Source organism: Ixodes scapularis, unplaced genomic scaffold (assembly GCF_016920785.2).
Source record: "Ixodes scapularis isolate PalLabHiFi unplaced genomic scaffold, ASM1692078v2 PGA_scaffold6__148_contigs__length_123643588, whole genome shotgun sequence".
NCBI classification, from domain to species: domain Eukaryota; kingdom Metazoa; phylum Arthropoda; class Arachnida; order Ixodida; family Ixodidae; genus Ixodes; species Ixodes scapularis.
Genome location: NW_024609881.1, coordinates 115,469,215 through 115,495,951, shown reverse-complemented (window position 1 = coordinate 115,495,951; position 26,737 = coordinate 115,469,215). Strand labels below are relative to the sequence as shown.

Genomic DNA, 26,737 nt, shown 5'->3' with positions numbered 1-26,737 from the left:
CGCCTCGGTGGCTCCGAGGCGAGAGCGCCGGCCTACGGATCCCCATGTGGCGGATTGGAATCCCGGCCGAGGTGCCCGCAATCTGACGGAGGCTTATTGCGGAGAAGGCGCCGTGTAACCGAGCTTTCGGTTGCACGTCAAAAGATCCCCAGGTGGTCGAAATTATTCCTCAGTCCTCCGCTGGGGCGTGCCAGATGCCCGCCGTTTGTTTGGCACGTAAAACCCCCAAATTTGATTTTGATTAGGGAAGCGCATCACATTCAGGTGGCCTAGTCAGTCCTCTCTTTCCATATTTATTAAGCATCTCATCCCACCCTTTTATCTCTTAATCATTGCCTCTGTGCAGAGTAGCCAGCTAGGACAGAAGTCCAGGCTTGCCTCTATGCCTTTGACTTATCGCTTCAATAGATGGTGGTGGATCGAGACGGCGAATCCGCATTCATTCAGCCAATGCAAACGGAGGTCGCATCGGATTTCAGACCGGGGAGGATTATAGGAAGGCGCTCGCTGCGGGAGCGAGTGAACTACTGACAACATGGCGGCGGCCAACCTCGGTGGCGGCGGCGGAGTGTGTTCCCCTGTGGTCGCCCGCAGGTTTCCCTTGGGAAGAAACGCGAGCTTCTGTTGCCATCATAAGTGAGCGGAATATAGCTGAGCTGCTAGGTTAGTGCAGCCCCCGTCCAAGCCTTGCGAATTATACGACTTGTGCATCCGAGAAAGTCCCTTGAGGTTTCGGCGCAAGCACGAACGACGCCGAGAGATCCGAACCCTTCGTGGTACAGCAGAACGAGCAGCTCTTACCTCGGTGCCCTTCCTGCCTGCGAACGGAGCCCTTCGGTCTCGGGGTCAGGTCGTGGTTGGTGAGGTTTGATGAGGCAAAGCGCGGCGGAGTCCTCAGAGAGGTTGGAAACGATCTCGCTGAGCAGGGCGTGCGAACCCACGTCGCCTCTGTTCCAGATTGGCCCGGCGGCCCGGCCCGGATCCCAAAGGGATTGGGTCTGGATGTTTCTTGCGTCTCGTAACTTCCTACACAGAATTGAAGACAGCGGGCACTATCTTTTTTCGTCGAAAGCGTCGAAAGAGCCTCCGCGCGCGAAGGACCGGAAAACGTGGGGCGGCTGATGCCAGAAACGCAACTTTAAATTTATAAGATGTGACACGCCGTGACGCACCCTTCGCGTAGAATTTGATGCGCATCCATGTGAACGTTGGCACCTCGGCTACATTCGAAAAACGATTAGAGTCGATGCTTAAGTCGCATTCCCGTAAACGCGGCTAGTGGCTCGTTGAAACTATTAACCTTGTCCCAAAGGCAACCTTTTTTTTATGTCAGTGTGAGTTAGCAAATCTGGCATTGAAGACAGTCCCTTGGTTGAGGACCGTTGCATCTCGTTTTAATCGGTTCTTTCATTTAACCAATTAAGCTCCCTTCAAAAAGAAAAAAAAAAAAGAAGGCTGTTAGTGGCCGTTGAAATTCTGAAGTGACTGGTGCGTAAACAATAGGCACTCCCTGTACTTCTTAAGGGTAGTAACAAACCTGGCGGCACCGGCTGGCGGGCCGATGCAGACAATAGGAAGGACATAAGTCAAGGTAGCAGGAAAATAAACTGCAAGCTGCCATGTCCTTCACTAAATTTTCCTCGTCCTGCCTGTTAGTTGTCACCATCTGTATTCCGGCTTTGTATATATCGAGGAACTTTGTTCATGACTTTCGGGGTACAACTGACGAGCGACCACCGTCCATTTCGTCGGACGGAAGAGGGCAGGGTCGTCGCTCACCGTCCATCGACTGCAAGTTATATGTTGTTAGAAGATGAAATGCTTTTTAATGGAACCCCCCCCCCCCCCCAACCCCCCCAATATCAAAGGGTTGGCTCTCCGTCCTTGCGTACGGGCATTGCCCGCTAAATTGAGCGGAAAAAATTATGTGACGTCACCTATACACCATTCTTTCACTCATTTATTATATCCTTAGAGGTCCCTCTTTCGAGGGTATTACATAAGGGGGGAGGGAGAGGGAACTGTGCACTGTTCATGTAAAAATATTGTAAGAAACACCACGTTTATTGGTGGATGGCACCTATCAGTGCTGACGCCTAATAAAAAAGAAAAATCAACAACGAAAACAGCAAAATTGTGGTTGGCAGCTTACAGTGCTGACCCATTAAGAACAGAAACAACGAAAAATGAAATGACAATGAAGTGGCGGGGAAAGGTTGATGTAAGTGCCACACCAACAAAATTAATAAGGCGGCCCATTAGCTGAAATAGGAAGTTATAGCAAAATGAAACGAGGTGGGGTCATCTAGCGCCACTGTTTTAGATGGTAGCATAGTTTTCCGTTAAATTTAGTGGGAAAAGTGTTGTCACGTGACTGTTATACCAAGTCATTTTCCCTGCCAAATTTAGAGGGGAAGTCCATAAAAATACAGGTTTTTCACTCCCCAAACGACTCTTTAATGTCTCTAAAGCAATTCAATCGATCGCTGCTTATAAACACCGCATTAGGTAAACATAGCCGTCAACATTTTTCCTTTGATTTTTATACCGGGTTCTTGTATAGTTTCTTGCAGTTATGGCTAACACCTTGAGGACAAGAGATCACAGCCCTGAGAGCCATATGTCATATGAAGTACGATTTGACGTACAGTTTTTTTCTTCTATGTCTCAACTATGCTTAGTGCTAGATAGAAAGGAATGCTGCTAATTCCAGCTTCAAATCTGAACTATAGTCGTTGTGTCACTAGACATACAGGTTTTTCTTAGGCTTTACAGATTTGGTCGTGGACTCCCTGAAAGCTACACTAGTGTGGTTTGTCCAGGTAATTCGTACTGCCAAGGCAACATATTATAGGGGGCTAATCCTCACGATAAGCCAAACGATTAACTTAAATGTGTCAAGAAGCTTTTCAATTATTGAAAATGAACGTATGGTTTCAACCAGGAACTTGCTGAGCATCATCGAAAACGACCACCTTAGTATTTATGCGGCTTGCTATTTCTTTTAGGTTATGCGCCGTCTTGTGCATATAAGGCACGACTGCAATTCTTTGTTCACTCCTGGCCTCTTCTGGATGGTTTCAACCAGGAACTTTCTGAGCGTCATCGAAAACGACTAAATAAGTAAATTTGAGAAAGATTTGGGGTGAGCAGGACGCGCCGCTGTGCGCCAAGGTTACATAACGGGCGCAATGCTGGGCGAGCGCGTTTTCACTCCATCAGCCTTGCGCCCATTGCACGAGTGGTCAGACCCGTTTATACTGAGAGAGTTTGGCCTTCTTAAGGAAATTTTGACATCCTGGCAACCGCAGCAGCGTGGTCTGACAACCGGGGGATGACTACTTCCGTCCGCCATTTCGGGGCTCCGACTCAGGAAATCTATGCGATTTCTCAGGAATAAAGACGACAAAGTAACGCCATTTTGTATTATCGTAAAATCCGCTGGTTCTAGTGGGCAACAAGCTCCGCCCACTGGCCAAACTCTCTCAGTATAAACGGCTCCAGCTGCCAGTGGTAACTTCAGTGCTCCAACGCGCTTTCCACGTGCCCCGAATCTGTCTCAGGTGTATTTATTTGGTGATTTTCGATGACGCACAGCAAGTTTCTGATTGGGACCATCTATTTATCATCAATCATTAAAACGTAAATTAGAACATTTCAGTTAATTAACTGGCTCATAGTGACGATTATTCTCCTGTATTACGTATCCCTGGCCGTATAACCTGCATAGACTGAATTTGTGTAGCATTCGCCGGTTTTTGTTTAAACAAGTCTCTTATGACTTAAAAAATAAACACTTTGTATATATCCCATGGGGCCCCGAGAAGACGAGGGTGTCGGGTCATTGCACAAAGAATACATTTTCAGTTTTTTCAGACTTAAAAGAACATTACCGTACATCGGACAACCAAAAAAAAAATTGTTGGATTAATACAAGAAAACAGACGTGTTTATGCTTGCGCAAGTCCCACCCTCCCTTTCCGGAATGCAGCATCTGGAGGTTCGCAAGTACCTTGAGAACACCCGGCGCCGAACGTTTGTCTGCACTGAGAACAGCAAATTGTACGGCTATCTCTTTTTTCTCACTAGTTAGAGCCGGCGCTGCCTCCACTCAAAGGCACCAACAGGCATTCTTGCTGCAGACAAGCACGTCCACTTTACGTACATCCGAGTTTCCCACGTACAGTCTAACTTCCGCACAGCTTTCTTGGGCAGGCCCAGCTAGACTTTGAAGGCGTGTCAGCTCGTCACCATCCATTCTCGCGCCTGGAGAAGTTCACACGTACACACCAAGACATACCAGAACTGTCGGAACTGGCAGTTGTTCGGCGTACACCGGGAGGTTTTTTTGAAGCTCCTAATTGAAATTAACGACTTTTCGTACCAGGCACCGGCTCTCGAGGAAGTGAACGGAAAAGAAGGCTTTGTCTTTTGTTCTACCCTCCTCCCCCTCCTCTTCCTCCTTTTGCTCCCTTTCCCTAAGGCCACTCCTCTCTAGAACAACAGCAGTGACAACAATAGCTGGATGTTGTTTACGAGAGGAAGAAGGTTAAAGCGGAGAGTTGCCTTTGTCATTGTGGTGCCCCCTTCCTTTTTATTTTGTTTGTATTAAAGGGGATAACGCTTTAACTGCCAATGTAACGAGTCATTTTTGTTTTTTCGTTCAACCTTCTTAATGGTTCGAAGTGTGGGTGCCTTTGTTTCTGTTTCTTTTTACTCTTGGACATCTGTTGGGAATCGAACGTTAATGGTCCAAGACGTTAATTATTGTCCTGTAGTGCGTCGAGTGTTTCCGGTGTCTTTGAGACAACGAGGAAACGAATGCTTGTAATGTATATATAGGAAAAGCCCGGAGTGAAATGGACAAAGCCCCCATGACAATAAAAACGAAGAAAAAAAAAAAACAGCGGAATTTGCTTTCGTTCCGTACGAAGTTCCTGGGGCGAGGGAGTGAATGTTAGTCAAGAAGGGATGTTTGGAGATTTCAGGAAGCGATATAGAGAGACGGCGGGGAGAATGCGGCGTTGCGATGAAGGAAGGCAAAATGAGTAATCACGTCTTTTTGCATCTCTTTATTTTTTTCATCTCCGCTCATATGGCACCCCGAGGGTACGGTTGTACTTAATGAAGAACGGACCGAGAATTAGGAGTGGTCCCATTTGGAACTGGACAGGGCGAGAAATTTAGGTTACTGTCCCGCTATTAACAACAGCTGTCGGGCATGGACCCGACTGAGAGCGTGGCTGGCCAAAATAAATATGTACATCTGCGCGTGTGTGTATGTGTGTGTTTTTGTGTGTTGAAAAAGCGGCAGCTTTGAATTGCTGAAACGGGGTTTGCACGCGTTCGATTTGTTAAGAACTGTCGAAAAGTTGTGTTTTGTATACGAATGGCTTGGGATATTTTGATATTGTTCGTCTCTTGGTGTAAACTAGCGTAGGTCGAGCATGTAAGCGGTATATACGTGTTACACTTGGAACAGCTTCTTAGTACCATGCTCACGCTCCTAAGGTGGTAATTAGACTCTAAGGGAAGTTTAATTTGTCAGACAAACGTTAATAGACATTCGTAGCGACGTAAACCCTTTTGGTTAAGGTAATAAAAATGTATTCAGATCTCCTCCTTCTGAGACTGAATTGCTTTCTTGCGTGAATTAAGCTAAAATAATGTTTTCCACGATGTTTGCCCTTACTATAACTTAAAAAAACACATTGAATACAGATAAAGATAGCAATGAATCTAGTTTTTTTTTTGTTTTGACTGATTATCTTTTATACACATCTCTGCATCTAACTTTTGGTCTACATAAATGGAACGAAAACAATGTTTTCTATTGGGGGAGGGGGGGGGGGGGTTCTAGAAGGGTAGGGGAGGGGTGGGGGCGTATAGAGAGATGCTATACACCAGGCAAGTTAAATCCCGTCTTTGGGATTTCACTTACCAGTTATATTTCTTTGAATGGATCGCTCCTCTGCCATGTGTAGTAATTGTGCATGTTACGCACATACAAAAGATATAACTCCTTTCATAGTAATGAATATGGTCAGCATTTCTCGTGTTGCTTTTATTTTCTGTTTACACTGCAAGGTTGGATGCAAATCGTATGTTGTCGGACCGAGTTAACGCAAACACAAAATCGGCATTGTGTCCTGCTTCACGTATAACTATCAGTGTGGGAGCCCAAATTTTGTAACCAGATTAGCGATGTCAACACACACGCAGGTTGCCTTTTTTTTACGCGGTTTTGTAGTTGTTTGAGGAAACAAACCCACAAATAAAGAACCGGCTATGGTTTTCGGGCAAATCATATGCTGTTCTTCGTTGTCAATTTAAGTAAAGATTCCTTCTTTTTCTTTCTTTGTCTCTCTTCAGCTTCGTGGAGGAGTTCGTCAGCGAACCTAACGACGGAGTCACGCTTCTGCTGGATCTGCTGAAGACGTATCGACGGTCGGCGCCCGAAAACTCCCGCTGCATCTCCACCAGGGCGCGCCAGCAGCAAGCCAAAAAAGCGCAGGTGAGGATCTACGTCCCCAAGACCATCCAAAATACCCTCCCGATGGCCGAGGCCTTTGCATGCCGTCATCGCTAGTGGGCCCCCGAACCGCCCCAAGCGACAAACACGCCAGAGCTCGGCAAGACTACGTACGGGACAATGCGTCAGACGCGTGCGTCTTGGCGTCTCCGCCTTCTAGCATCACGCTCGTTGTGGGACGCTGCAAGACGCGCTTGCGGCGACGCGAACGCGAGATAGGTTGCGCTGCGTGGAACCACTGCAGTGATGTCGTCAGACGAGGAAAGGCAGAAGCCTTGTCTTCAAGGTGCTATACGGAGAGCAAGTCGTCTGCTTTTCGTGCAGGAGTTATGGTGACGTCAAAAGGACACCGAGATCTGATTGGCTCTGAGAGAAGGATGGTGGGTAGACATCAGAGCAAGCTGCCTTGACGTCTACCCACTATCCTTGAATCAGAGCCAATCAGAGCTTTGCGTTCTGACGTCATCCCAGCCCCCGCAAAAGAAGCAGACAAACTTGCGCTTCTTATTGAGTTAGCTCCCCTCTCCGGACAATGTGAGCTCTTGTAACACGCGACCTGGCGTTACCTTCCGTGACGCCTACGATCTTTGCAAGCTACATCATTTCTGGACCTGAAAGAATTCAGATTTCAACCGAAAGTTCGCGTTCCAGCCCTATTCTGAACCAGCAGCACCTTCGGAAAATGAAAGATTTTTTCAAAGTTGTTCGCACTCGTATATTGTAGTTGATGGTATACTGAAGAATTGTAAGTCTCCACTTTCTTGTTAGCATGAACTACTTGGCAAAACGCGTGAAAGGACGTCGCCGTAAGTGAACAAGGTGCGGTCTCCGGCAGTATATGAAATACCGACTCGAAGCGTATGCCAAAGTCATTAGAGTGGCTCCTTTATGTCGACGGAGAGCTGGCGCGCAACCTCGTGCGTGCTTCCATTAGTTGTTAGTGTTCTCGATTGTTAATCAATGCTAGAGGGAGCCTAATGGTGTCGGCAAGGCTAATAATGGAAAACAGCGTGTTTGCGACTGGAAGTTGTGAGCTCTGAATGACCCCTCTACGTGTATTTTGCGGTTACGGTAGGGGTTTACGCTTTCAAACTTTTGCGAAGTGGATGCCATAAAACAATTATGGTACTTTTTCTATGATTTCATAAAAGAGCTCAATTATGGTAGGTGCCGGTAGTTGCCAGTATGGTGTCCATGTAGGGTGTTTTGCGGTCTACGGTTGCCGAATTAAGTTTCGAAGACGAATCACGAAGAAATCGGTAGATGAATCGATGGATCATAAGAGGTGAGCTCGCGAATCGGGCGGTGGGCTGCGCCTTCTTTCGTGCCGAGAAAGTTTTATAACATGCGCGCGCAATAAAACCAGGGCTCGATGTGTAAAATTTTCCTGGCGATGCTCACGAGTCACGACTCTGTAATACCAGTTTGCCCTATTTCGATAAAAACATTCCTCTTGCCGTATAGCTATGCAACAAAACGTGATAGTAAGCTCTTTGTTATACGCCTTTTGCGGGAAATACACAGGGTTGCAGACATTGAATAACTTTTTCTGCGAAGAAGCAACGAAATTCAAACGTTCTTCCAGTACTAGGCCCTTGCAGCCAACACAGTTCGCATAATTTGATAGCGAACAGAAGACAGCTTTGAAATCTTGTAACTAACAGCGGTCATGGCGTGCACACCTAGTCTAAGAGCTTTCAATACGTGATCGCTCGAATGCTGGACAGAAATAAGCATAAACGGAATAGCTGAATTACCGCGGGCCTCGGCGGTAGAAATTGGTCGATTTCTCTTTCGTCGAATCCCATCCATCACGATTCTCTCGGGTCGACTCTGAAATTGGACGTTTCCTGAATTGCGTAACCCTGCGTTGCGGGTATCCAGACTAACGGCTTATTTGCCGATTACGACAAAAATGATTGGAAACGAAGTGGCCCCTCTCTCCCTCTTTTTCCTACGTGTCACTTCTCGTTTTGTGTTGTAACCGTGCGGGATGATACGCGGGGCGTGTTTCTGAGTATCCCTCCGCGTGCGTGAATGTAGTTCGGCAAGACCGTTTTGGTCCCGGAGGCAAGCGACACGCCAACAAGACTTCTCCTGGTGCTTGATTATGTCTCGAGCTGCAATTTGCCAGCAGCGTGTCACAACATGCGCTGCAGGAGATGTGTTTACAAGTTTGCGTCTTTGTCGTCTCTAATGGTTTGACAAAATTGCTGAGCACCTCCTTGAGATTTCGCGGAGGCCATCTTGAATGAGCGGTTGTCGTGCAGGCTTACAAATTGAGTCTGGCGGTGTTGCTGTGCTGAAGACAAGTGAACTCCCTTCCACGGACTTTGTTACGTATTTTTAGTTTGACGTAATGCAGCGTACCTGTAACACGACAGTTGTCAAAGGGCATAGGAAGAACTTTGTAGAAGCCTCGTATAGTCAGCCGACGTTTCTTAACTCCTTTGCGAAACGTCGGCTGACACCTTGAGGCCTTGAAGTGATTTCTTTTTATAATGACGCGTTGGAGAAATCGGTATATAATCTTGTCAAAGAAGGGCATAAAATAGCTAGCATATCTAAAACTAACATTCTAGGAAGGAGATCTTTATTGAGTTGTGTTTCTAATACTGTATTAAAGTTTGATGGAAGCCCTAAAAAACGACTCAGTTGCGACTTCAGCCTCGCGTTTACGCGCAGTGTGAAGACTCCCCAACCTTCTCTTACATTATACCCAAGTTAACTTTTGTTTGTTGGAATTGAATTATTATGAAAATCACAAACTCGCAAGCGATTTTGACAATCATTCAGCAACCGTTTTACCCTACCACCATCTAATAGAGTGCGGTCGCTTACTAGTTCTCAGCTTAATAAATAGCTGGAACTGTCGAATAAAATGACAATATTTATATGCTCATCCGAGGTAACAGTTATTGTGATCTAAGTCGCAAGCTGCAGTTTAACTGTTTTCAGAAAGTGAACGGCCCGGGACCTCGCAAAAACTAGGTTTGTTTTCTGTTTTGTTTTGTTTTTTTATACGGCAACGCTCATTGCTAACATCATTTGTACTTGGTACTCTTGGAAAATCAGCGTCACCTAGTGGTTATAACCCAAAGCTGTCTTGCCAGGATCACCCACCAGCTTGTGCGAGTGGGTCAAAAAAATAACAGCCTTTGGTGGTGAAAACACTAAGCTTAGAAAGCAGACTAAAAGTAAAAACGTGCTGATGTTAGTCAAAAGGCACTAAAAAAATCTCGTGACGTCATGACATTACGACTTAGCCGAGCACGAGCTGGGCTTCCTTTTCCAGTTCTGAAATTAGAGCTCGTGTTTTCCAGTGCTCGGGTTCAGTGTTCTGGCTCAGTGCTCGGAATGTTAAACCTGCAATGTCAGCAAGTTCAACACTTCAGTCCAATGTTCGAATCGAGTGTTCGTACAATAGGGTGTAATGTTCTGCTTCGAGCACAGGACCCGCTGCCGTATCCCTGCCGCATCCGGTCGCATTGTGAGAACGGTACATGGCGGACGAATAACAAGAAACACGTTTGAACTCTTCTCTGCCTTCTCACGTAATACGCCGCGGAAGCACCCCGCGAATAAGATATATGAGATACGTATCATTGGTGCGCGATGGAACGACGTGAATGGGATGCTAAGCAGCCGTCGATAAGGGGAAGTAAACCACGGGCTGGTGCACGGACGACCCTCCCGTTCGACCGGTCACGAGAAATCGCACCCACACTGCTGTATGGTGCGCGTTTCTTTGTTGTCGGAGACAGCGCGGACACCGGACAAGAGTAATACCAGGGCCTCGGAGCTGCGGTGGGTCCGGTAGCCGCTACAAGGTCACACTTCCGCGCCGGGGCCTTCTTCGCCCAAAGTCAGTCAGCTGGAACGGCCAAGAGGAGGGCATCAAGAGACGCTTGGAGGTCACACGAGCCAGAAATGTAGCTGCCAGAAAAAAGAATCAGAATTTGGAGGATGATGAAGGAGCCCCCGGTCAAGGTTCACGCTCTGATGTAAGCGCACTGCGAAGCTTGACCGAATGTACAATCACTGCCATCTCAGCATTCTTTGTCGAAGGTTTCATAGGCCAAAGTCTGTTAGGGCTTCAGATTGTGCGTCAGTTGGTTAAGAAAGCGACGCGCTCGCTGCATACTGGCTTCACTCCATTCATCAATATCTGCTTCCTTTTTTATTTTTTCTGGCCGTTTTACGACAAAAAAAAAAAGTACACTCGAAGCTCATTTCGAGTATGGACTTTTCTGATAATAGTCTTCTGGACGTTGCCATCTTTGTCTACTGGGCTGCTGGAACGTCTTTTGAGCATGCGCAGTGGCTCTGTTCTGCGAAATAAATGAGACGCCCCTCATGCATCCAAAGTCCAGTGACTGGGCATTTTCCGCCTGAGTGATAAGTGCTGGAAAGCGTGTTTTTTTTTTTTTTTTTCGTTCAATATCCGAAGGGTACATTGAGTACACTTCTATACTTCCTTTCACGTCAAGTCCGACCGTAGCCTACGCTACGATCTCGTGGAGCCAGTCACGCAGCGCCAAAAATGCGTCGTCATGGCGCTCGTCGTCGTTGTCCGTCTCCTAGCTACCACTGGTAGCTAGGAGACGGATGGGCGGATGTTAATGCCTATACCCTTTGTGACGGGCGGTAGCTTGCGCCACCTATCCTAAGTCTAAAAAGACAAACATTATTCCTCGCGCCCTTCCGAGCTAGTTTTTCCCCCTATCACCAGGAAATGTGGGATATCACCAAGATCGCTTCCCACAGGAAGAACCACGGGATCATTGGGCATTGACTGATTTAGCCGGGCATATATGGAACTCACAAAGACGCCAAGCGTTGTGACGACGCAGTTTTGGTGCTTCTTCATTGGCTGGCTACGTAAGTTCGTCTGCTTCTTTTGTAGGACTTGTGATGACGTTTCAGAACGCCGCAGGCTCTGATTGGCTCCGATTGAAGGATAGTAGGTAGACCCGAAGGCAGCTTGCTTTGAGGTCTACCCACTAGCCTTCAATCAGAGACATTCAAAGCTCGGCGTCTTTGTGACGTCACCACAACCCCTGCAAAACAAGCACCATTAAAAAATACTTATCCAATTTCTACAATATTTCTGTAGAAAATAGTGTATAAAGGCTATAGATAGTCTAAGGAAAGTGTCCACGGTATATAGCTTTTTGGTCGCTTTTTTCTGTAGAATTTCTTTAGAACTTAGTGTATAGAGATTGGATATAAATTGCGTAGAAAACAGATATATATTTTAACAACCTTTCTCTCCTCTTTTTAACGAAAATAGGTAACTTTTTCGGAAAAAAAAAATTCTTAATATTAATTTTAGTCTTGCCACGGAAACATGCACTCACCGCTTGCAGTGTGCACATACGCAGACATCGCAAATATACACGCAAAGGATCACTCAGAACGCTAGTAATTCAGCAGCGTTGACTGTTCCAACGCTATATATCCTACTTGAAACGCAATCACTTGAATGAGGACCATCCCCGAAGATAAAAGGTATATAAGTATGTTGCTTTTTTTGCACATAATTTATACGAAATGTTCTTTATAAGGGTTGGTGAACTACATCTCCAACCATAAAGCCTTGCAAGATGCGATCATTATTTGACAGAGTCGAAAAAAGCAGCCTGCGCAAGGAGGCTCCAACTGGGTGTAGTGTCGCTTCTCCGCACTGCATCTTATTATTCTATCGATTGTTGTTTATAGAAATTATATAGATGTTGTGACAGAACGTCTATTGAGACGTGATGATAGAAATATTGTGGCTGTTTTTTGTCTGTACTCTATAGACTTCGGTTGAACGAAAGTCTATAGAAAGTCTATTGAAAATTGTCGATACGATGTGGCTGGATAGGAAGCTGAAAGAGTCGTTAATATGTGGCTATAGGATTTCTATAGGCTGCCTAAAATATTTTTTTTTGTAATGGAAGACGAACTTGCGCATAGAGTGAAACGGAGTATAATGCATTTTGCGTTTAGCAGCGCGTTGTGCGCCCTGCTGCATGCTGCCGCCGTCGCAGTCTGGCCACTATGCTATTCACGCTTAAAGGATTTTTATGGTACACTATTAGTGACGTTGAAATATGTTTTATGTGTTCATTCCAAAATATACTTTTTCTTGTTCCACAAAAAAGCGAGAAATGAATTTAATTTTAGTACACTGCTTTTGACCAAGGGTTGTACTGGTCTAGCGTGACCTATACCAAAACGTTCCGCGTTGTATACTTCCGGTCCTCTATGATTTGCTTTTTCGTATAACTCACGATGGTTTAGGCCTATTGAACGTAAAAGAACAGAACTCGTCGCCGACATAAAACTCAAGCAACCCGCTCACAGTGTTCAGGATTTGATCCATGCAGCATTCATGCTGCAGACGAACAGCCGACAAAAGTGCAGGTTTGAAACCTAGCTCCCGTCCTGTACTAATCCTTTTTACAAACACTCAAATAAACAAAACAAAAAAAAGCGATTTTTTTATTATTACGGATTGCTTTGTTTTGTTTGGCGCGCCAGTGCTGTGTGTGGGTCCTGGGTAATCTCTTTTTACGTGCTGCCATGCTTGTCCGTTGGGCTTTGGGACGCTTCCCCAACATTTGTAGTAGCTCTCTTCTGCGAAATATTAAACGCCTCACCTGCGCCCAGATCCAAGTGCCTCGGCGCATTTTTCAACCGGGAGTGGTAAGCGTTGGAGATCTCTATATATACAGGAGAGAGAAGGTTGTTGCTCACTACTTATACGCTATCTTGGCTTTCGAAATGGCGTTATACCGCGTTACTTCAGCGCTAGGCCTACCTGCTATGGCGCGACCATAATGGGGCTGTCTGTTTAATTTCTGCGCTGCTGCATGTGGTCTAATTTTTCTTTCCACCGTGTTGTCGCCTGTTGCCTTCTGCGGTTGTTCCTTGTCGGAGCCGTCCTTTCGCCTCACCCCTTTCACGCGAATAATAAGGGCGTGGGATACACACGCTGCAGGAGGCGCGGAGTCTGTATACCCACCAAATTAGGCTTAGCGCCCTGCCAAACAAGACCTGTAAATACCGCTAGCGCAACCGTGTTAGGCCTAGCTAATGACTGACGAGATGAGCACCCTGGGGGCCGCCAGAATAACGACGTGCGGATGTCTCACGTCCATTTATCTGTCTGTGCGTATGTACGAATGGACGGATTCATGTATACGTGTTGGGATTGTTTGTGCGGTCGGGACGTTTTTCTTTTTTTTTTATTTGCCGAGCCTGGGTGTCGTGGTTGTCTCTAATTGGCCGTCGTGTGCGAACTGGGACGGGAGGCGACCATATTAAGCCTTGCCGAGTATCGCAGAAGTACACCATGCACAGAAGATGCTCTTACGCTTCGTGTTGCCAGACGAGATGAAAAGCTGTTCTTGAATGGCAACATCGAGTTTGCTGCATAGCTAGCTAGGGGTGCGGCTTATTTGGGGTTGCGTAAGCTGATCTTATCTTGATTTTCTGTGCACCGACTTGTGTGCCCAATAACACGATACAAAGTAAAGAATCCGACGTTAAATGCCCACTTACTATTGAAGCAAGATTACTCCTTAGCAGTCCAAAGATCCTTCTCGTTTTCCTTTCTTTTTCCATCTCCTAATTTCATCATAATTATAACCGGCCATCGCCGTTGTCACTATCATTATCATAATAATGTCATTTTTTACTCCAATACATCAAGGTAAGTGTACTCATTCTAATGAAATATTAATAACAAGTAAGTAAGAACTGCAGACGACAAACAGAGAAAGTGACCAGCCATAAAGAAAAAAGAAACATCATCGAATAGTTTTTTTATGTCATGTCATAACCTGTATTATGTCAACTGTGAGTGCGTATCTGTACGGACCTTATTTTTGGTCGCATTGCGTGACTGTAAAGAAAGGACCATCTCATATAACATATAATCAATTTCATGCAATATATTTAGGCTGTAGGTCAAAATGTTGCCTTATTTTCTTTGAGAACCAAGAGCAGTTAATTACATTATGCACCTTTACGTTTCGTTCAATTTAAGAGAACATGCCCCTGTAGAATGTTGAAGAGAAAGATAGCAGAGGGCGTATTTCGAGAAATTGGTCGAGATTGTCGATAAAGTTTTCTTCTCCTGAAGTAGCACGTTGTAGGCCAAGATGTGCATATTCGAACTTACATTAAACGCAATGAGGCCCCAAGTTAGTAAGCGACAAAAGGCTAAATATATATTAGAACTATACATGAAAAAGTTTTTATGTGTTTGTTTCAGTTAGTCACATGTTTTGTGGGGCCGCCCAAGAACGCCCTTTACTTTCAAAAAGCACATGCTCAAAAAAAAAACAAAAAAAAAAACAGAAGTGTGCAAGTTTCAGAAAGGAACTTCCAAGAATCCTTAAAGTGTCATCTGACGTTTCGTAAATTCGGGCTCCCGAAGTAGCAAAGTTTTGCAGCAAAACTTTCGGCTGTCATTCTCGATATTTCGGAAGCCCCTTTCTTTAAAGTTCCTTCAGCCAGCTTCAAAAATATTTGTGCTTTGTTTGAGGTTTACAAACTGTTACACAAGCTATTAAGAACCGGTGTGTTCAATCCATTTACGACGTAAAATATTTTTTACCCGTTGTGTTCAGTCTTAACATGTATGAAAATGTTATTCTTCCCACTATGCTGTTGATTCCATTTGATTTGCCTGCACTTCGCATGGTATTCGACCCAGGGTGGCATGATACAATATTGAATTATACTGTCATTTTACTGCTTTTGTTAAGAATAATGTCGAATGTTACATTCGACATTAATCGATACAAAACGTTATACCTAAAAGTTAAAATGTAGTGCTCTTAGAAGCATACGTGTCAAAACGTTACTGAGACGGGTTTCAGCCCTGGCGTTTCTTTTTTTCACCCACATGACTATGCAGAAATATTCATTGCCAAACCTGCCTTTTTGATACTTATATTTTTTAGATGCGTGTCTTATCAAAGTAAAATCAAAATGGCTCCCGATGATCCGATAAGCAGACGACGTAGCGGACAATGGAGGGCCGGGCGATTGTCTTCATTGTTTGTGCATTAGCGGTATTCTTGTATGCTCGCCCGCGAGCTATGGGCATTACCACGGCGTCGGAATGGCTTCTTTCTTAGGCCTGCCCATTCAAGCCTTCCTTTCAAACTGTCCACTCCAACAACAACAGCAACAGACAGACCAACAGACACAGCGACAACAACGAACTCATTCGTCCGAAATCCAAACGACAAACACAAAATCACCAGACAAGCAAGAAAAAGGGGAGATGATGAGGTTACGGGTTCGAAGAAAATCGACGGTCTTTGTCCGGGGTGGCGAACTTCTATCTCCCCAGCTTTAGCGCGGCGCCGATGTGGCAGTCCGATAACCCTGTGTGTGAAAGTGGTGCCCCGTTTCAAAATGGCGGCCCCCGTTGTTGTCGTCTGCTGGCGGTCGCTTCGGGACGACGGCTTTGGCTTCTCATCGTTAACAGGACTTGAAAGGAGGAACAACTTGGCCTAGGGATATGTTTTCTTTTTTTGTTTTATTCCTCCCTTTGTTCGAAACAGTTTCTTTTGTATATGCAGTGGCGGGGGTGTGAACGTAGTCTACAAAGGCGGAAAAAACAAGACAAAAAAAAAAGGCTTAGGTTGATGACGGTTGGCCACGGCTTAACGGTACACTTCTCTTTTGTGGGCCGGTGCTGTTTGCCGGTGCTTTGGGCACCAAGAAAAAAAAAGATGGCGGTCCGAATGCGTCTGTGGCGTTCGGTTTTTTTAGTTCTCCGGATGTCGTGTTGGGTTGCTCGCTCTAAAAGGGGCTAATCGTTGCTATGGTTCTTTTAAAATGGGCGAGTTGGACTTATTTCCGTATCGGCGTGCGGTCTTCCCCAATTCGGATGAATGTGCGTTTCATTGCGCTTGTTAAGTGTTACTAAAAAGAAGCAGTATTTGCGGTACATATATTCTTTGGGCCCCGTTTTGCAAACTGGAGCATCACGGCTCTGGAGCTTCAGGGGTCACGAAGCGTTCCTTTCTTTTGAAAGTTTTGAGGTAAAACACGTTATAGGGGTGACTTTGTAGAAGAAGGCAAATAAAAAAACGGCACACACACAAAAAAAAAGAAACTGTATGAAAGTGACATCATTAGAGAAACGAAGCCCCCGCTAAAGTTCCCGCCAGGCTGCTTCTTTTTTTTTTTTTTTTTAGTTGTTTTAGTTGATTGGTCCGACGATTCCGATCGCGATAACCGACACTCCGCTGGCGCCTTTTTGCATGCGTGTGTATCGTTATCGGATATATCTTTACGGGAAGTTTCGGAAGAATTTAATCTCTATTAGGGAGAACTTTAATAGATCCTTTCTGGGCTTTGATAACGGTACCCGATAACAGGGAGTTTCAGCAGATCGTTCCCGTGACTCAAATAAGGATACCCCAACATGCTCCGCCGACGCTTTTGCGCACCTATCGTATCGTTATCGGGTACCGTTATCGGAGGTGTCCGCATGCGCAAAGGCGTCAGCGGAACGTCGTTCTATACTAAAGCACTCCATTGCCCCGCTTCCTTCTCTTATCGATAATGGGGCATTTTCGAAGTACTGTGAACGAGTTATTTTTTTGCGGGCTCGATATTTCGTGATTTAGGTCAAAGCTGAAGTTTTGGAATAATTCGCGAGTTCTAATTTTCGCGACGCGGTGGGATCTCAATATAGATTCCAATGTGTTGACATTTTACCGGAATTGTTCGCGGGACCTGTATTTCGCGAATTGTAGGCGATTCGCGGAATTCGCGAAAATGAGGTCCTTGCGAAAATTAAGTCGTTTGTAGTATTCGGGTTATAGGCGCATGTTCCGTCGAGGTTGCGGAATTTCACGACCATGCCCGATTTATTGAAGGTAAGCGCCGATTCCTTGTCTGACACCGACAAATGGCACCGTAAAACACCGAATCGCTAGAAAAGGAAAAAAAAAAAAACAACCTTGAAAGACATTTTTGATTTTGAAGAGAAACAAACCCGGCAAACACGAAATCCTAGCATGTTCTACGTTCCAACATATTGTCAGGGATAACCTAAAAGGAGTGTAGCTTCTTCTTTTTTTTTTTTTTATATGACCCACATTTTTAATGCAGGTGGTCGCGGAAACAATTTGGAATGATGTAAGAATTGCGTGCAAAATGTTTTTTTTTTTTTTTAAGTGCGTGCGCAAGATCGCTCTGCCATGAAGCGCGGTGTCTTGCTTCACACGCTACGGCGTTCAGTCGGGAAAAAAGACATCAGTAGAAAAGTTTTTTTTCTTTGCTGCGCACGCTACAATGCTTGTGTGAAGACGCGTGAAAACATGGGATAATTGTATAATTCAGCAAATTGGAGTAAAGTCTAAACAAAGAAATATCCTGTTTAACTCAACGGGCTACCAGAAATGAAACAAAAAAAGTTGTAGTCATGCAGTTTTTTTGCTATGAGAAGATTGACCTTGGGAAAAGCTTAGCCCGTTGGACGTCGATGGATTGAAACGGTCTAAGTAACTGGAATTTTCCTCTCTTTTTACCATCTGAATGTTTTAAGTTACTGTATTCAACGACTTATACCCCTGTTACACGGGCACACTTAACCGCGGTTAACTCAGCTTTAACTGCGGTTACGTGGCAGCACAGATGCTGCACTATACTCTCGGACAGCTATTTCAAAAGAAGTGAAGAGAGCGCGTGCACTGCTTCGATGGGTGCTCAAGATGCTCAAGCGCACGTTCGCCCATAGCTCTGACTGCATCGCCGCAGAATGTTGTCGGCAAGTATTGTGCGCTAATTGTGGTTTTGCGTAACTGCAGTTAAGTGTGCCCGTGTAATACCCCTGTTACACGGGCACAGTTAACCGCGGTTAACTCAGCTTAACTGCTGTTACGCGGCACCACTGATACCGCACTATACCCTCGGACAGCTATTCCATAAGAAGTGAAGAGCGCACGTGCACTGCTTTGATGGGTGCTCAAGATGCTCAAGCGCACGTTCGCCCATAGCTCTGACTGCATCGCCGCAGAATGTTGTCGGCAAGTATTGTGCGCTAATTGTGGTTTAGCGTAACTGCAGTTAAGTGTGCCCGTGTAACAAGGGTATAACAAGGGTATTAGAGTTGCAATCGCGTGCGAACTTTGAAGCAACGCGGACCGATTCTTTCAAACAGTTGGTGGCGCACATGTGTGATGCTGCCAGTAGCTTTCATCCACAAAAGGCCGGCGGCAGAGCACGCGCGCCCGTGAAGAGCAGCGCCAAGCTTGTTGCAAAAGGCAAAAAAAGCAAAACAATATACAGAAAACACAAAGCCGCAGTTGCATTGCTTATACAACATTGACACGCCTTAAAAATGTGCAGAGCATATTATATATATATATATATATATATATATATATATATATATATATATATATATATATATATATATATATATATATATACATATATATATATATATATATATATATATATATATATTTAATGGGAATGAGTGAAGATTGACAAGTGCAACCGTAGTAATATTGTGAACGAAGAGGGGAGAAACAGATTATTGAATTTATTGCATTAAAGATAGGGAAAGGGAAAGAGAGCTGGCGAAAAAAGCTTTAAATCAATAAATTCAATAATCACTTTCTGTCCTCTTTGTTCAGAATGTATATATATACAGTTTTTTTTTATTAACAAATATGTTTCAGGAAAAACGTTGAAGTTACACTAATGCGGTTTGTGCAGGTGAGTTATACAGCCAGGGGGACATACTACAGGGGGCTAATCATAACGATCAGATGGCTAATTAATTAAAATTCGTTAATTAACTTTTTAGGTAATGAAAACAGACATATGGTTCCAATTAAAAACTTGGTCAGCGTCATCGAAAACCACTAAATCAAATCATTTGTAGAAGGATATAACGCGGGGGAAGCATTTTACGGCGTTCTGTAGAAACGCTTCGTTTGGACGCGTTTCTAGGTTTCGGTTTCTTATCGTAGCGCATCTCTGAGCCCGCGGTCCTGCTTTCCAGGGGCTGAGAAGCGCGACACACGTGCGCCCTGCTTCCCCCATCCTACGAGGGAGCCGAGGGGGTGGCTTCGTGCCGCGACCACCAGGGAGCGCGACCGCGGCCGCAAAAATACGCTTCGATAAGGAACCGAAACCTAGAAACGCGTCCAAACTGGGCACTTTCTCAGAACCAAATTTTGTTTGGAACCGCAAACAAATTAAAATTATATAGATAAAAATAAACAAAAAGCTTTGCGCTTTCGAGATTGATTCTCAGCAGAAGTCAAATATGATCATACCCTTGCAGGAAACTCCATTTGTTTAGTTCCGTGGATAAGTTTTTTATGTGGTGATTTTCTGTAAATCCTTTTTCGAGTAAACTTGACTTTATTCTAAAGTGATCACTTGTAGATTAATAAACGCGAGATATGGCTCAATTATTGTTTACGCTTCTTGCTTCGTTATAAACTCCTCGGTGTTCGTATCGGCTAATGTCGCATTAGCATTTGCTGCGGCTGAGACTGTTAGTGAGCGCTGTAAATAAATAAATAAATAAATGAAATGCTCGGTAAAATAAATTGGTCTGTGTGTATGTTTACACAGCCTAGAACTTAGTCTGCCTCAACGGGCGACTTTCTCCTAGGTGTAGATGAGAAATTTAGCCAGTGGAGTGCAACCGGTAGCCTGGGGTCTTTAACGTGCCTACCACGCAGTAGTGATACACGACCGCACGCCGGTACGATGCTCATCCAGATCGAAACGGGCTGGGGTGGGGATTGTACCCAAGATCCCTGGGTTCTGCAGCGTGAGATTTCGCTCCACGTGCTCCGAGCTGGTTATGCGCTAGCCCACTCGGCTACCGATCTCCAGCGCAGCGCAAAATGCGTTTAAACCTTAGAGCCTTTTTCTGGCAGACGTCACCAGGGGGTGCTCCAGTTTTTGACGTCCCAGAGAACTTCCGGTTTCTAAAAAGAAGGAGCAAGGGCCACCTCAACACCGCTGCTTGAAATGTAGATGAAACGTTTAACCACCAATTGTCCAGGTGAATACGCCAAAAGAACGAAGGAGTGCGAGGTCTGTCCAAATGTTTCGCATATTCTTGTAAACCAGCTTGTCACCTCCTAGACGTCAAATCGCACAGCCGGTGGTCCTCGCTAAATCTACAGCTTTGTTTTCCGTGCAGCATTTATGCTTTCTAGCACTGGTGACATAAGCAAGCTCGACAAGCATGCAAAGACGGAGCGACCGGAAGCGCAAGGTGCGTTGATGCACGAGCCACGTGCATGCAACGTGCAGCCCTTGGGAAGATCATGGCGGCACAGCGCAGCACAGATAGAGTGTAGCAAAGATCTAGATGTCAGACGCCATGTTCTTCCCAGAAGTGGCGCGCGGCACGTGTGCCGAGCATTTCCAAAACTATGAATGGTGCCACTTTTCAGTTATTGAGGGGATTTACTAGCACAGCGCTGACTTTGCGCGAAGCGCGTGCTGACGGGAGCGTTCACCAGATATTTATCGCACCGTGAAACTGCTATATCAGCGCTCCACTGCGTGTGGGAACCGGCGTTATTGGCGGCGAGATGTTTTGGTGGCGCACTCCTAGGGTCCTCTCTCTTGACGTCATTACCCTTCGAACAACAAGTTCGATGGTGTTTGTAATGAGTATGGTGGAAGCTTGAAATCATTCCGCTCTGAAACCAACGCTGCCAACACCGTCGAACTTGAAACTCTTACATTACTATTATTTACGTCGATGACAAATCCTTTGCTAACGTCATTGTCAGCATTCGGCCAATCGTGGAAGGCCGACCACTGCAACGCTTCCGATCGCTCACGTTGCCAATATCGATCAAAACCAGCTGCTCAAGATACAACTTAGTTTTAGCATTTTGTTGTTATTGCCCCTTTTGGCAGTCGATCGGTTGTGTTGGGGATCATGCTGTTCGTTGTATTAAAATGTGTGAAGCACGCTAGATGACCACGCAGAAAATGCTCGAAAGTGTGTCAAATCAGTCGTTGTAATAGTTCATTAAAGAAAAAAAAAACTGGTAGCGTTCGATTTGGCGCACGTGGTACCATCTGTGGACGCGATCTTGAACTCTCGGTTTTGGCGCGCTCGCACCGTTCCTTTGCAATGTGCCGCCATCTACAATCAATGAGAGAAAACGCCCTTCTTTCTCCTTCGGCTTTCCATTGAAAATTCCTGTTCGCATCATGCTGAGACACAACGATGCAACATGACTACTGATATGGCGAACGAATATCGGTTTTCCATTATTAATATACTTAAAATTTCATTGCTTGCAAATACCTGTATGCGTACCGTGTCGCCATGTTGCGGAAGCAACGGAAAGTTTTTGGTTCGTACATAAAGGCGCCACATTTGAAATACCCAAGTAATGGGGTGTCATATTTTAACAGGACAAATTCTTTTTAAAGATAACGTTGGTCGTTGTATGCATGCCTAGACGGGATTTCAGTGTACTTTGAGACGAACGCATTGCGTCTTCGTTTAAAAACGGTTCTTGGCCATTGCGGCAAACTTTCCGCGTTGTTATCATGCAGTAGACCCTTTCACAAACTCAACGCCATCTAGCTAATAAAATATCAGTCCAAATTGTTGTAGGCTAATGGCGGATAAAATCTGGTAACTATTCGTCAACAAGAGACGTACGGAAGTTACGGTGTTTTTCAGTGAAGAGCGATTCCTCTATTTGCTTCAGTTTCTATGATGTCAAGAACCTACCTCTCTGCACAAGGCGCTTGTAGATGAGTAAATTTCTTGATAAAATTAACATTTGATTGTCATGAGCTGTCACCCGAAGCCGAGCAATTCAAGGACTTACATGACTCCTTCGAATGCATAGATACATTGAACAACAATACAGCAAACTGACGTCTGGATGCATAGGCTCCGCGTCGGTTTCTGTCTTCAAAATCTTACTTCACCAGCCATCAAAAGGCCGCCATTAGCATGTACAGATGACACACATTTGGGTGATGATTGCTATTGAAGTGGCCAGACTGAATTTTGGAAAGTGTGGATTTTACCCCCATACCCTACGATTTAGATCTTTCTACCTAAAGGCCCGTTCACACTCTTGCAACCGAGTACGACCGAGAGAACGCACTGGCACTCTGGTGCCATCTATGTGTTGATCCTGGAACTGTATTTCCCAAGAGTAAAGATTTTGCGGGATTTCCGAGGTCAAATGTGCGTAATGCCTATAAGAAAGGCTCGTTTATAACGACGACAAAACTTTTCTGAACCAAGAAAGAAAGGATAATGCGTGAGAGAAATAGAAAATATGGCGAACCGCCAAATTTACACTGCTACCCAATAGATGGCGCCAGTGTGTCCTCTCGTTCTAAAATATATTAAGAGGTTCCAAGTCACCCGGTTCTGAGCGGTCGCAAGTATGTGAACGGGCCTTTCATGTGTGCATATTCTCGTTGCTCAAAAATGTTTGTTTTTCTCCCACAGTCCGAAGAATTGGACTGTCTTCAGTGTCTCTTGTACGCCCTGCGATGCCAAGTAAGTTTCCTGCCAATTGTTTCTTTCCCTCCAAAGAAACACCAATCGAAAAACTCGAAGTATTCTTTATGCGCAGCGTAAGTTCGTCTGCTTCTTTTGTGAGGGTGTTCCGGTGACGTCAGAGAGACGCCGAGTTCTGATTGGCTCTGATTGAGGGATGGTGGGTAGACTTCGAGGCAGCTTGCTTCGATGTCTACCCAGAATCCTTCCATCAGAGCCAATCAGAGCTCGGCGTCACTCTGACGTCACCGCAACCCCTGCAAAAGAAGCAGACGAACTTACGCTGCGCATAGTTACCGTTTTCCTTATTCGGGTAGAAACAGAGGGAGAGGGGGAAACGAAAGGGCGCGGGAATGCTACAACACTGAGGTCTGGTTGGAGTACCTGGCTAAAGCGTGGATGCAAAGCTAATTGGCGTTGTCCCCACTAACTCTTTGAAGGCGTTCGAACGCGAACGCCGGACGCCAGCGTTCGGGGTTCGAACGCGTTCAGAAAGTGAGAAGAGACAAAGGCAGCTAACTTGGCGTCTGCCCCATTCCAGTCAGGGTTCGGTGTACCGACGACCCCGCGCCTCTCGGCTCCTGCTCTCCCACACTTTCTACCTGCATAGGTTTCTATTGAGAGAATGCCTCGGCTACAAATACATGGATGTCTCGGGCGCACTTTTTCCCGTCTGTTTCTTCAAGCGCGATTGTAGTGAGTGCCAGAGAGTTATGCACGTTTTATAATATAAAGATTTAGAATATGCAGCAAAGCTTTGGATAGCCGAAGCAGCTTGGAGCGTCGCGCCGAGCATGCCTAGAACGTATGCGCAAGCGCAGTGCGACGTACGCCTCGTTGGGACCCCCTACTCCAAAATTCTTTGGCAATTAAAAAAAAAGCCCAAGGGCCGAATCAGTGATTGCCGGTGATCGGATTGTCAGACTTCTCGTTTATCACTACAGCCGAGGTTTCGGCATTATCCGAGCCCAATTTTGGCTCTTTTGCGCAGGTAGGGTGTCTACTTTGTTACCATATAGTAATCTGTGTTTCAGAAATCGTTGCCCAAGATCATCAGTCACGGAAGTGGCCTCTGCACCATAGCCTCTGGAATCATGTCCAACTGCAGCAAATCCCGCAAGCTGGCGCTTGAGGTACGAACTCCACTAAAAACATTTAGATAAAAAAACTAAAAAAAAAAAGATACGTCACTCAGTCATGATCTACTTGGCGAAACAAGCTCAGCGTGTAAGAATGTGTTTCACCTTGCTCTCGCACTTGCACTTCAATTCTCGCACTTTCACGCGGTTGCACTTTTCCACTTCAGGTCTCGAGTTCCTAGTGAACAATCGAGACCACACGGTACTTGATATACTTGCTCCCGAGTTTTGACAACCAGAAACCACCTCTAGCATGTTTTTAAAACTGCATCTCTGCCCCGCGGCTAGATAAAAAAAAAAGAATTAAAGAAATTAACTACGTAAGTTCCTATGATAGTCGATAATAAACGATAAAAGAACCTTCCAACGTTTGTGGAATATTTGTGTGGCGGGACCGTTTTCAAGCTTCATGAACTTTGTACTTTTGGAGTCATCATGCCATTTTTTTTACAGCATCGCATACTTTCTCATTGAGAGGTTTCAGAGAAGTCTGCGTAGTGCCTTCTATAGCCTCGGCCGCACTACCGATACATCACACAAGAGACAGTCTGCATTCGCAATCAAGCTTCAAACGTGCAGCTTTTTTTTTTTCCTACAAAATTTCGGTCTCGGAATATTCTCTGCCTATACATCGCACCTCCAGAGCGACGGAAGACAGTTTTGTTCGCTGTTCATCCGGACGACACGTCTGACCAGATGCGCTTCCTTTTCGCGTCCCCACCTTCCTCCCTTTCTTGCAGCTCCTGGCCAAGACGTGCGAAGAGCACCCCGCGGGCCAAGCCATGGTCCTCGAGGCGATGTCTTCGGTGCGCCTGATTTTCGGCGAGCCGGTTCGCTTCAAGTTCCTCGTGGCGATGCTTCTCGGAGGAGGAAAGATGACTGCGGGCTTCGAGGTAAGGAAACGCGGTCGTTAGCCAGTGATGGCAGTGATTGGCTTAGCTATAGCTGACCGAGTTACGGGACGGTTATTTTGAACCAGTTATTGAAAGGCTAATTGGTGGATTGAAAAAAAAAAGTCTTCTCATGATGAGGTTCTGTAACGGTAGAGGGGACGCAGTTTCGCCGATGTGACGGCTAACCGTCGTTGTAAGTGTCGTGGCTAGTCACTTAAATTAACCTTTTTTTTGTCTTTTGGTCTTTTTTCAGTTCTCCGTGATGTACTTCTTCAACATCCTGCTCTCGAACAGCAAGAGTCCCTCCGAGAAAGTGAGGCTACAGAGCGAGCTCGAAGAGGCCGGACTGGACGTCGTACTTCTTGAAAAGGTGGCTAATTCCTTATCCTGTCTTTTAAGATAAAATCCCGACAACAGCGGAGCCGGGGCACAGCTAATACAAAGCAGCTATCCGCTGGATAAAAGAAACACAAAAAAATCACGATTTAACCCTTTTTAGAGCTACGCTTAAATGACAGTTTAAGTGCCGTAACTTCACGTCAGTCGAGATATGGGCCCAAGCTTTCTTGCCCCAACTCAGCAAAAGTGTCAATTTGCCTATTTGATTACTATAACATCGAGAGAAACCGCACAAAAGAATTCATTTGATCAAAATCGGCACCATAATTAAGCCTAAATGTTGACATACAAATGGACGGACTCCAGATGTCATGACGGCAAGACGATGAGGACATCTTTCTTGAATTGGACTCTGGGAATGATGGCTCAAAGTGCCGGAGGTATCGACTAACTCTGGGGAGTAATTTAACATCAAAATATGTAAATCATTTCAATAGTTGCCTTCTGCGAGCTTCCATGTTTGCTTGACTGGGCGGTGGCTTTCGTTCCGAGCATGCGCAACACTCCTCCTCTGAAAACTACCGTACACCTCTTACACAACCCACCTCGTGTGCACAGTTTGCCCTAGTAACAAGCGATAAAAAAATGCATATAAGTGCAGTTTTCCTTTATTGTGTTACGCGTGTTTTGGAACTTTTTTCGTGAAATATCACGCTTTGAGAGTACTGCTAATGCTGGTGACCTAAAATTTTGTCTTGATATTACGGTTGCTTTAAAATAGTAACATAACGTCCCTGTGCGATTTACTTCAATTACGCAAGTGTAACGGAATTGAGTCGTCCAGAGAGGTTGCGTAATTATTTTACTTAAACGTATGTTTACACAAATTTAAACATTCAGATCGTGCTTTCAATATTTACCGCAATTTAAAGCGAGCAGGTCAACTGCGCGAGTTGGGAAAGTTGTAGAGGCATCGAGGGTTTTAGAAACATGAGCTCATTCGATATTGGGAAAACTTATGAGCCTTTGAAGCTCCCAACCGCAGTAAAGGCGTTCGATTGATAAGTGCTTTAAAATGTCGATGCCAAGGAAAGTAAGGAAATATTGAGAATGAGCAATGAAAAAGTCGAGGCCATAAGAGAATTTGAATAAATATATCGCGTGAGTTCGCCAAAATCATCAAACCTTGCATGGGCTAGTAAATAGTCGACGAAGAACACATGACACTATTACTATATCTTGACAAGCAACAATGAGGCAACGTACATAATGAGTTAACGCAGAGCCA

General features: G+C 45.2%; 1 protein-coding gene across 1 annotated transcript in view; it reads left to right on the top strand.

The window, feature by feature from the left end:
* LOC8032736 overlaps nt 1-26,737 on the top strand; it is an 89,689-nt gene that overhangs the window by 44,179 nt on the left and 18,773 nt on the right. Inside the window, exons 3-7 of the mRNA XM_029985805.3 lie at nt 6,373-6,514; nt 23,028-23,078; nt 24,113-24,211; nt 24,958-25,110; nt 25,364-25,480. Coding sequence (XP_029841665.2) covers nt 6,373-6,514; nt 23,028-23,078; nt 24,113-24,211; nt 24,958-25,110; nt 25,364-25,480 — 562 coding nt within the window. The remainder of the gene's footprint in view (nt 1-6,372; nt 6,515-23,027; nt 23,079-24,112; nt 24,212-24,957; nt 25,111-25,363; nt 25,481-26,737) is intronic.